At 38.3% G+C, this 11382-nt stretch overlaps 2 protein-coding genes across 2 annotated transcripts; one reads left to right on the top strand and one right to left on the bottom strand.

Annotated features, from left to right (window-relative positions):
- Window positions 1–202: 202 nt before the first annotated feature.
- Window positions 203–1961, bottom strand: LOC122030865 (cytochrome P450 71A1-like). Its single transcript, XM_042589913.1, has 2 exons — window positions 1041–1961; window positions 203–971 (listed from the first exon to the last, which is right to left on the bottom strand). Exons 1-2 carry the CDS (start codon window positions 1923–1925, stop codon window positions 339–341), a joined length of 1518 nt encoding a protein of 505 aa, XP_042445847.1. The 5' UTR covers window positions 1926–1961; the 3' UTR covers window positions 203–338.
- A 2482-nt stretch (window positions 1962–4443) lies between these two features.
- Window positions 4444–5835, top strand: LOC122031244. The gene has a single exon (XM_042590381.1). It carries the CDS (start codon window positions 4444–4446, stop codon window positions 5833–5835), a length of 1392 nt encoding a protein of 463 aa, XP_042446315.1.
- The last annotated feature ends 5547 nt before the right edge of the window (window positions 5836–11382 follow it).

Genomic DNA, 11382 nt, shown 5'->3' with positions numbered 1-11382 from the left:
TTTTAATTTCCTCCATCAAAGACTAACTTAAATGTTAGAGTGATTAAGTCAAGACATCCACTAACCTTCATTCTAACTCTCCTTCTCCTAGTTTTGCAGGTATTTATGGTGGTTTGGCGCTCCCTTCTTTCATCTTCCTTGGTGAGTAGTGATTTCATCAACAAAGAAAGACCACACATATTGGATGACTCTGTCAACGATCTCAAACAGGAAGAGTACATAAGCTAGCTATATTCGGTAGGTAAAATTACAAGATAGTACACACTATGACAATAATATCTTATTATGGTAGTGTCTTATTGTTCAGTTCCATACTGTATTGGAGATGAACAACATGCTCAGTTTGCCTCAGAATTGGCGGCCATCAAACACAGATCATGCTTCCTGTGCACAGTGACCCCCGGCGCTTCTTCCATGCTCACGTCCTCCTCCTTCATTCCCGGCGGCAACTGCCAGTCGAAAGAGTACAAGAGGTTGGCTAGCGCCACCTCCGCCATCAGCATCCCCAGATTCTTCCCCGGGCAAATCCTCCGCCCCTCGCCAAACGGAATCAGCTTGAAGTCATAGTGTGCAAACGAGTCCACAGACGGTGAAGCCATGTTCACAAACCTCTCTGGGTCGAACGCCTCCGGTCTCTCCCACGCATCCGGATCCCTGCCAATCGCCCATGCGTTCATGTAGATCGTCGTCTTGGGAGGAATTTGGTACCCGTCGCTTAAAGTCACTGGGTGCATGGTTTCCCGATGGAGGAGCATGGGTGCCGGTGGGTGCAGCCTCATCGTCTCCTTGACGATGCATTTGAGAAAGTGAAGCTGGTGCAGGTCACTCTCCTCCACCTTTCCTTTGCTTCTCCCCACACATCTTCTCACTTCCTCTTGAGCTCTCTTCATCAACTCTGGCCGCCGGATGAGCTCCGCCATCGCCCATTCGACCACCGCTGACGAGGTATCGGTACCGGCGATGAAAATATCCTGCCGATAATTGAATGAAATTTAACTTTGACAATTCATTTTGACATCGAAATTGAAAATAATTGTCACCGTAAGAACTCCTTTGAGGTTCTCCTCTGTCATCTGCTCATCCTTCCGCAACCGAAGCAGAACATCTAATAAATCCTCATTCTCTTCACTTCCTGATCGACTCTTCACGTCGAGGTGACAATCGATGAATTTCTGGTAGATGCCGTCGAGCTCAAGAAACGATTTCCGAAGTCTGGATTTCATCCCCGTCACCACATCGACCCACCCGAGCAGGGGAAAGTAATCTGCCATGAAGAAGCTAGCCACCACTTCCTGCGCTTCCCTGAGCACGTCGTAAACGTTGAGGTCGTCTCCGGCGATGTCTCGTCCGAAGGCTGTCCTGCATGTCGTGTTGCAGGTGAAGTACAAGGAGAGCTCACTCACGTTGACGGCGAGGGAGCCAGAGATGAGAGAAGAGATATGCTTCACCATCCTCGCGATTTCATCTTCCCTTACGGACGTGAAAGAGTTGATCTTTCTAGTGCTGAAGAATTCGACGGTGCAGAGCTTGCGTAGCTGCCTCCAGCGCTCGCCGTAAGGCATGAAGCCGATGTCTGAGCCGCCGTAGGTGAGCATGACGGTGGCGACGTTGTGGGGGCGAGAGCAACAATCGAGGTCAAACGTCTTGAGGACGTCCCTGGCGAGGGCGGCGGAGGAGACGACGACGGCGGAGACTTGGCCGAGCTTTAGGTGCATGAGCGGGCCGTACTGCTTGGACATTTCCCATAGGGACTGGTGCAGCAGATTGCCACGTATCTGGTGGAGGTTGCCGATGACTGGGAGCTTCGTAGGGCCGGGCGGAAGCTTTCGGATCGCCGGATTACTTCTTGCTTCTCGGCCGCCGGCGAGAAGAAGAGAGGAGAGGAGTACGAGGAGGAAGAAAAGAGACAAGACAAGCGCAAACATGTTTGACAAAAAAATAAAAAAGTGAGCACGAAGGGATTAACCACTCTACATCCATTTAAATACAACAATTTAGCATGAAACTTTCAAAAACATCCAGAATAGCTACCTAACTTTCACATTTATCAAAAAAATATATTTATTTACCAAAATAACTTTTAACCTTTTTGACAAAATAAGAAACAGCTCTAGAACATTCACTAGGTCTCCAGAAAATATTTATAATATTTATCAATTTTATCCAGAGTTATTGTTGCGAAACTCTAGGTCTCAAAATTGGACGGATGGAGTTTTCTTTTGATTTTTTTTTTTATGATTTTAATTTATTATTGTCATTTTTTACTATGAGAAAAAGTATTTTAATAAATAACGCCCCTTTTATTAAATATAAAAAATCAAGTGTTATCTGATAAGATAAAATTTTAATTTATTGAAACCTTTAATTTGGTCAAATCAATATATATTTTTTCTTCGGCAAACTTTGTTTGTTCTCGTTGCATATGTCATTTTATTTTTAGATTATCAATAAATTATTTTACTATCTTTGCCGATCTCTATTATCATTTTTTAGCTTTTTTTTAAATTTTATTTCTTATTTATTTTTTATAAATTAGAGTTTGTTGGAGTCTATTCATGTAGAAGATTTTTTACCTTATAAATTTTGTAAGTCTTAAATAGTCCTAATCCTTACTCATGTTTTTTGGTTTTTACTTCTTTAGATTTATTCAAGTTAATTGATTTAAATAAGAAATTAAATTATGTTTGGTTTATATAGTTATTTTGTTTAAAATTACTATATTAGTTTAAATGGTTTAAGGAGTTTGATAGACCTTCTGCTAAACGTTTCTTAGATTCTAGATATATGATCATAAAAGATTATTCGCTCACTTCAAGTACCTCCGTGAACTCATCTTTAGGCTAACACAGAAGATGTGCTACTAGCCTTGGGCAGTTGAATAACGTAAGTAGATTCTAGTTATATGGAAGCAATTTTGAGTGTTTGTGAATGTCAAATTATGCTCTAGATTATATAACTTTTACTCAAAATCTAAAAATAAGAATCACTACTAAAAAATCTATTTTTAACGATGAATATTAACGACGATATCAAATACCGTCGTTATTGGTGGTTCAACAACGACGGGATTTAGTACCTGTCGTTGTTGTGTATGCATTTAACGACGGTATTTACTCATGTCGTTGATGCTTTGGCATTAACGACCGTATTTGTTATTTTGGTCGTTAATGTCATGCCTTTAACGACAGGATTTCCTCCTATCGTTATTGCAAGATCTTTAATGACGGGATTTCCTCCCGTCGTTATTACAACATTCTAACTATTTAAGAAAAAATTGTAATAAAAATTGACACAGTGGATAATATTAGGTTCATTAATTCACACATGAATATAGAAACGACATAAATATACCAAAAATAAGAAATATAAAATTACTAAAAATAGTCAAAAAGGAAAATGCAGAGGCTTCAAAAAGTGAGAGTTAAATTAAATTGAAGACACAAAATTATCTCATCCAATGGTTGAGATAAATCAAATCAAAATACTAAACTATCTTCTAATCCAATGGTTGAGATGACATTTGACTCAAATAAATAAAATGATAGCATTAAACTCTACCCTCATCTAATCCCATGCGTTCAACCCCATATCCTAATCCAACCCACGGTATTTTTCCCCCCAAAATGCATCAAACCTTATTTTTGCCACATATATGCGTCTAAGCCCCCCAAATCCCCCTGTGCGCGTGACTCTTCATCTTCCTCGCCTTCTTCCATTGCCGTCGAGCTCGAGATATCAACAAATCCGACGGGCAGCAGGGGCACACAAGTCCGAGGGGCAGCAGGGGCGCGCAGGTCCAGCGGGCAGCAGGGGCTTCTTCATCTTCCTCGCATTTTATCATTGTTGTTGAGCTCGAGAGATCAGCAAGTCCGGTGGTTAGCAAGGCGCGCACGACTCTTCATCTTTCTCAGGTTTTGCTGTTGCCGTCGAGCTCAAGAGATCAGCAGGTCCGGTAAGCAATAGGGAAACCCTATTCCTGCAGTGACATTGTTGGTTCACTGTAGTTTTGTTCCCCTTCCACCTCTAGGGCTTTGAGCACGCGACGACGACTCCTCACTGCAGTTCCATCGTCACAGAGAAAATCAAAAGATCGGCAGTCCGACAACAATCTCCAAGCTCCTATTTCAGGTGAGATATTTTCCTTTCTTCCTTTCTATTACCGCTTATATTTTCTCTTCAATTTCAATGGTAGGGATCCTTAGAATGATTACTTGTATTTCCTCTTCGTTCTCTACAATAGTGATCCTTAGAATCTAATTACTTGTATTTTCTTTTCATTTTCTATGTCAGAGAACCTTAGAATCTGATTATTTGTATTTTCTCTTCGTTTTCTATGGCAGGGATCCTTAGAATCTGATTACTTGTATTTCCTCTTCATTTTCTACCGTAGGGATCCTTCGAATATGATTTATAGTTAAATTTGTCCACCTTTTTGAATATAGAATGACACCCGATAAGAAATGGATGGATCTTATTAATGATCGACTTGGTGAAGCATATGGACAGGGGATTGAAAATTTTTTAGACTATGCTTTTGAAAGAACAGGAGAAACAAATGAAATTCGATGCCCATGTGTTAAATGTGCAAATGCACATTTTGGGTCTAGGGAATATGTTAAAATGCATTTGATTGTTTATGGAATACTTCAAAATTATAGATTTTGGTATCATCATGGAGAAAAGCCAGAGGATGATTTAGAACTACACAATTCGGAAACTGAAGTAGATGATAATGATTACTTCATGGAAGATCTTCTAAGAGATTTACATCCACATTATGATGATTCAAACCATGCTAATATTAGTGAGGAACCAAATGATGAAGCTAAATTTTTTTATAGATTATTAAATGTTTCAAAAGAACCTTTGTACGAAGGATCAAGGGTTTCAAAATTGTCAGCATTAATAAAGTTACTTCATCTCAAAAATGTTGGGCAATGGACAAATAAATCATTTAGCATGTTGTTGCAATTGTTGAAGGAAGAAATATTACTAGAAAATTTTGATCTTCCAGATTCATATTTTGATGCTAAAAAGTTTATTAGAGATATCGACCTTTCTTATGAAAAGATTGATGCATGTAAAAACATTTGTATGTTATTTTGGAAAGACCATAAGAACTTGGATTTTTGTGAAGTGTGTGGAATATCTAGATGGAAGGAGGAAAGGCATAGTGGGGGAACTCAATTCAAAGCTAATGGAAAGAAAATTCCAAAGAAGATATTACGTTATTTCCCACTAAAACCAAGGCTGCAAAGGTTATTTATGTGTTCAAAAACTGCCCCTTACATGAGATGGCACAATGATGCAAGGATTGATGATGAAATTTTAAGGCATCCAGCTGATTCTATGACATGGAAATCATTTGATGAAAGATATAAAGATTTCTCCTTAGAGGCTCGCAATGTAAGACTTGGTCTCGCAAGTGATGGGTTTCAACCATTTGCAAATGCAAAAACAACATATAGCATTTGGCCTGTGATCCTTATTCCTTATAATTTACCACTATCGATGTGTACGAACTTGTCTAACTTCATTTTATCCATGTTAATTCCTGGTCCAGAGAGTAGTGGAGATGCAATTGATATCTATTTGCAACCGTTGATCGATGAATTGATTGAGTTGTGGCACACTGGAGTAGAAACTTTTGATACATCAACTTCTCAAAATTTTACTTTACGTGCTGCTTTGTTGTGGACAATTAATGACTTCCCGGCATACGCATATTTATCTGGATGGAGTACAAAAGGAAAGTTAGCATGTCCTTGTTGTAATAAGGATACTTACTCAATGAGATTGACAAATGGTGGTAAAGAGTGTTATATGCGCCATTGACGTTATCTCCCATTGAACCACAAATGGCGCAAGGATAAGAATTCCTTTGATGGTATAGTTGAAATGAGATTGCCGCCTAAATAATTTTCTGGAAAAGATATTTTAAGTCAAGTCCAGGATTTAGAAGGCATAATCTTAAGTAAGGATACTACTAGAAAGACAAAAATATCTCATGACAAACGGGGTGATAATTGGAATAAGAAGAGTATATTCTTTAAGCTACCATATTGGGAAACATTGTTATTAAGGCATAATTTGGATGTGATGCATATTGAGAAAAATATATGTGACAGTGTTCTTGGAACAATTATGGATATTAAAGGCAAGACTAAAGATAACCACAAAACACGTCTTGATTTACAACTCTTGAATATAAGGCCTGAATTGCATCCTGTTGCAATAGGAGATGATCTTGAGTTTCCCACTACACCTTACACATTGTCCTCTAGTGAGAAACATCAGCTTTGTTTATTACTTAAACAATTAAAAATTCCTGATGGCTTTTGTTCAAACATTGCAGATTGTATAAATGTTAGGGAGAACAAGATTTCAGGTTTAAAGAGTCATGATTGTCACATCTTACTAGAATATCTTATTCCTCTTGCAACACGTGGATACTTTCAGAATCAGTGTATGAAGCTCTTGTTGAGCTATCAATGTTCTTCTCTAGTTTGTGTTCCAAATCACTAAAGATGGAAGACTTGAAACAACTTGAAAGACAAATTCCTATCACAGTTTGTAAGTTGGAAAAGATTTTTCCACCCTCATTTTTTGACATCATGATACATTTGCCGATTCATTTAGCAATGGAAGCTATGCTTGGGGGACTTGTTCAATATCGATGGATGTATCCAATAGAACAAAAGTTGAGTACTTTTAAATCATATATTCGAAATAAAACTCATCCAGAGGCATCAATTGCTGAGGGTTATATCGCAAATGAGTGTATCAGTTTATGCTCAAGATATTTCGACACATCTGATTGTGGATGTATGGAAAGTAATGATGGTTTATCCATATTTTCATCCATTGAAGAGTTATCAACAGGAATAGCATGCAATTTGGATCGTGTTGACCAAGAGAGAGCTCACATCTACATATTAAAGAATTGTGAAGAAGTTCAATCATTTTACAAGTATGAAACTATAAACTTATTCTTCCATATTGTTGTTTGAATTACGATTAATCTCTAAATTTCCTATGTAGTGACTACTTGCAAATCCGTGCTTCTATTGATTTGGTTTTGTCCGATGAGGAATGGGACAAACAATTTATTAACTGGTTCAGAGTTAGAGTAAGTGAGATTTTTAATGTACATACATGTCTTTGTTTTCACTAATAAATTATATCTTGAGAGTAAGATTTTTTTTTTTTCAAATTTGATAGGTCGAGAGGTTACATAAAAATGAAAAAACCAAAAAAATGGAAGACCTACTTTCTTTGTCACGTGGGCCTACACAGTATGGGAAGTTATTTGTATGTTGTAAAGTAAATGGATATAAATTCCACACCGAAGAGCACAACAAGGGCCTAAAGACACAAAATAGTGGTATTCTCGTTGTTGGGAACTATGGTGCAGAAAATATTGACTATTATGGAGTGTTATCACATATTATTGAATTACAATTTCTTGGTGAAAGACGAATTGTGGTTTTCAAGTGCAAATGGTTTGATGTGCATTCTAGAGAAAGAGGGATCAAAGTGGATAAATATGGTTTTGTTAGTGTAAATTGTCAACGGATTTTGAAATCAAATGAACCTTTTGTATTGGCCACTCAAGCATCACAAGTGTTTTATGTGATAGATAATACCTCAAAAGGTTGGCACATAGTGACAAAAACATCTCCTCGATACTCATATAATATGTTGACGAAGAGAGATTCAATGGGCACAAATATAGATGATATCCCAGAAGCTTATCAAAATTAAGGATAGAATAATATAAATCTTTATTTGCTTTATGTAAGTGTTAGTGTTTTAAACTACTAAATGTATCATTTATATTATTTTTTTCATTTAACTAATATAAAAATGTATTTGTTGTAGGATCATGGACTCTCAAAATTCATCTTTGGGTACTAAGAGAAAGCTATTTATAGCACCAGGTTCTTTAGCTCGAGGACGTGGCAAAATCACAAGGCATTTAGGATTGTCCGGACAAAATCATGTTTCTGGATCAATGGAACATAAGCCTTCTTTGGTGAACACATGTAACAATGATATGCAATATGCGTCTGAACAAGTCGACCATGTGGGAGACTCTCAAGCTCAAATGGAATCTAGCCAAGGTATGACAAAGTAATTTATAGTGTGGTATGAGATTTGTGAGGTTGTTCGAGAAGATTCTTCCTTGTCAAATATTCAACTTGTTGAGAAATGCTTTGGACCTCAACGACATGATCATGTTTTTGGCCATGGAGGAGGAGTGAGGCCTAAAGATGTGAGAGGACCTATTGCGTCAAAGCAAGAACTTCATCACAAGAATGTCACACTATGTGAGAAAATGAATAATATGGAATTTGAATTTAAAGCTTTTAAGGAGTTGATGCTGAAGAATTTACCACCTAATGTGCAAGTGACTACATCGGCTTCAAATACTATTGAAGGTTGAATTAGTTAATTTAATTTTTTTTTTATTATTTCTTGTTTATTACTTGATAAACAGAATGAGTAGTTTTGTTCATTTTGACTTGTAAATGCTTTATAGGCGCACAAGCAATTGGTGAAGAACAATAGAATGAAGGTTCATAGGCACACAAGCAATTGGTGAGGAACAATAGAATGAAGGCTCATCTTAGTGATTGACGGGTATTCTTTAAAACACTTTTCGTACTTTGTTGCAATGTTATGGAATATGTAATCTCTTTTACATGTTAGGAAATAACACTTTTCGAAATATAATGAAGCTCACTGATTTTTTTTTTTTTAAAAAAAACTATGTCCAACTCACATGCATGTCATAGCCTACATTGGATTGCTGATCTGTATGTGTTGCACACTTTTCTTTCTTGACATCTGCCCTATCAGCCATTGTTTTCATATAGTAATTGTAATATTAACTGTTCTTTAAGGTAGATTGGGTAAGTTACTCTAAGTTCTGTTAAAGTTTTTATTGTGATACTATTTTTTTTTTGTATATTTATTATAGGTATTGGAGCTTGGAAGGGAAATTGTTGCGCAAAGAGAGGGCAATACCTCTCAACCTTTCTGAACCGCGGAAGAAGAGGAAGAGAGAAAAGAGATCGCGCGGAACAACAAGACAAAGACGCACAAAAGAGAGCAAACACCAGGAAGGAGAAGAAGAAGAGAAAGAAAAGAGTTACCGTGGTTCGGCGACTTGCCTACTCCACAAAACGGCCGAAGCTTTATTAGAATTCTCTTCTACACAAGAGAATCACATCTAATGATTCTTGTGTTGTCTGATCTCCAATGGGTTTACAATGATCCCTATAAATACTGCTAAACCCCCAGACCCGGTAAAAACGTAACAGAATTTGTTATGAAAAACATAACAAAATTCTGTTATATAAAATCTTAACAGAATTTTATTACGAAAAATATTAACAGATTTTTCTTCCATGACATCCCTTCATCCAAATATGAGCCACTCGTCAACAATCTCCACCTTGGCGAATATTCACCCTTTCGAAGAATACGAATATCTGGACAAAACTCCATCTGGATCTCTGGGTTTGGGCTTCCTTCCTCTAGCATCTAGAGATATGGATCAAGTTCAAGCAATGCTTAAACTTCTCTGTGGTCACTGGCTTTGTCAGCATATCTGCAGCATTGTCTGCAGTGTGAACCTTCTCAAGTTGAATTTCCAAGCAATCAACTCTCCGATCTTGTGAAACCTCACATCAATGTGTTTGGTTCTCGCATGATACACCTGATTCTTCGCCAAATAGATAGCACTCGACTATCGCATAACAACTTGACTCCACCTTCTTGAACACCCAGTTCTCGACCAACCCCGTAAGCCATAAAGCCTCCTTCAGCTGCTGCCATGTACTCGGATTCCGTAGTAGACAATGCAACAATAGATTGTATCATAGATTTCCAACAAATAGGTCCTCCCGCCACAGTGAATACGTATCCTGTAGACCTCCTGTTATCTAAATCTCCTGCATAGTCTGCATCTACGTACCCAACAACTAAAGGATCTTCCGGTTGTCTACTGAACATGATGCCATAATTAGTTGTATTTCTCAAGTATCTGAAAATCCATTTCACTGCATCCCAATGTGGTCGACCAGGATTTGAGAGAAACTTGCTTACCATACTAACTGCTTGCGCCAAATCTGGTCTCGTGCAAACCATGGCATACATCAGACAACCAACTGCACTGGCATAAGGAACCTTTGACATCTCTTGGATCTCGTCATCCGTCTTTGGACACTGTGTACTGGATAACTTGAAGTGATGCACCAGGGGTGTGCTCACCGACTTTGCATTCTTCATGTTGAACCTATCCAACACCTTCTCCACATAGCTACGTTGAGACAACCATAATCTCCCCGCAACTCTATTCCTGTGAATCTCCATCCCAAGAATCTTCTTGGCCTCTCCCAAATCTTTCATGTCAAATTCCTTGCTCAGTAGCCTCTTCAATTTGTCAACCTCTCTCATCTTCTTCGCAACAATGAGCATGTCATCTACGTATAGTAGTAAGAAAATCAGTGATTCATCTTCAAGGCCCTTCACATATATGCAGCAGTCATACTCGCATCTCCTATATCCGTTTTGAATCATGTATGAATCAAAACGTTTGTACCATTGCCTAGGAGATTGTTTCAGTCCATAGAGCGATTTCTTCAACTTACAAACCAACTGCTCTTGTCCGGACTAACTAAATCCCTCAGGTTGTGACATAAAAATCTGCTCCTCCAAATTTCCATGAAGAAATGTCGTCTTCACATCCATTTGCTCCAAATACAAATCGTGATGTGCCACCAAAGCCAATACCGCTCTAATTGACGTATGTCTTACCACTGGAGAGAAAATTTCTTCATAGTCAATCCCCTTTCTTTGTGAATACCCCTTTGCTACCAACCGAGCCTTAAACTTCACTTCTTCTCCCTCTGACATTGCTTCTTTCTTCTTGAATATCCACTTGCACCCTATAGCTTTCTCTCCTTCAGGAAGTTCCACTAGATCCCACGTTTGGTTCTTATGCAACGACTCCATCTCCTCTTCCATAACACCCGTTCACCTGTCCTTCTCAGAGCTATGTATTGCCTCCTGAAAAAATGTAGGGTCTCCGCTACTAGTGGTAAGTGCATAAGATACCAAGTCTTCGAATCCATATCTAGTGGGTGGTTTTACGACTCGTCTCGTTCTACCACTAGCTATAGTGCGATGCTCCATGTGCTCTGAGCTAGAATCATCGAAGTCATGAGTCTCTAGCTCCACCTGCACAATATCTTTCTCTTTATTGCTTTGTGGTGTTTCCTTTCCTTCTTCCTGAGTACGTTGTAACATAGCTTTCTCGTCAAACACCACATCTCTGCTGATCACCACCTTGTTTGCCTTAGGATCCCAAAGCTT

The sequence above is a fragment of the Zingiber officinale genome, chromosome 11A (genome assembly GCF_018446385.1).
Source record: "Zingiber officinale cultivar Zhangliang chromosome 11A, Zo_v1.1, whole genome shotgun sequence".
Classification (NCBI taxonomy): Eukaryota; Viridiplantae; Streptophyta; class Magnoliopsida; order Zingiberales; family Zingiberaceae; genus Zingiber; species Zingiber officinale.
This window is presented reverse-complemented; position numbering and strand designations above follow the sequence as displayed.

Bases quoted from the DNA above. Each gene is read 5' to 3' on its own strand.
- LOC122030865 (XM_042589913.1), bottom strand. From the start codon at position 1,925: ATGTTTGCGCTTGTCTTGTCTCTTTTCTTCCTCCTCGTACTCCTCTCC. The intron at 972-1,040 runs GTGACAATTATT...AATTATCGGCAG, and splicing joins ACCTCAAAGGAGTTCTTACG to GATATTTTCATCGCCGGTAC.
- LOC122031244 (XM_042590381.1), top strand. From the start codon at position 4,444: ATGACACCCGATAAGAAATGGATGGATCTTATTAATGATCGACTTGGT.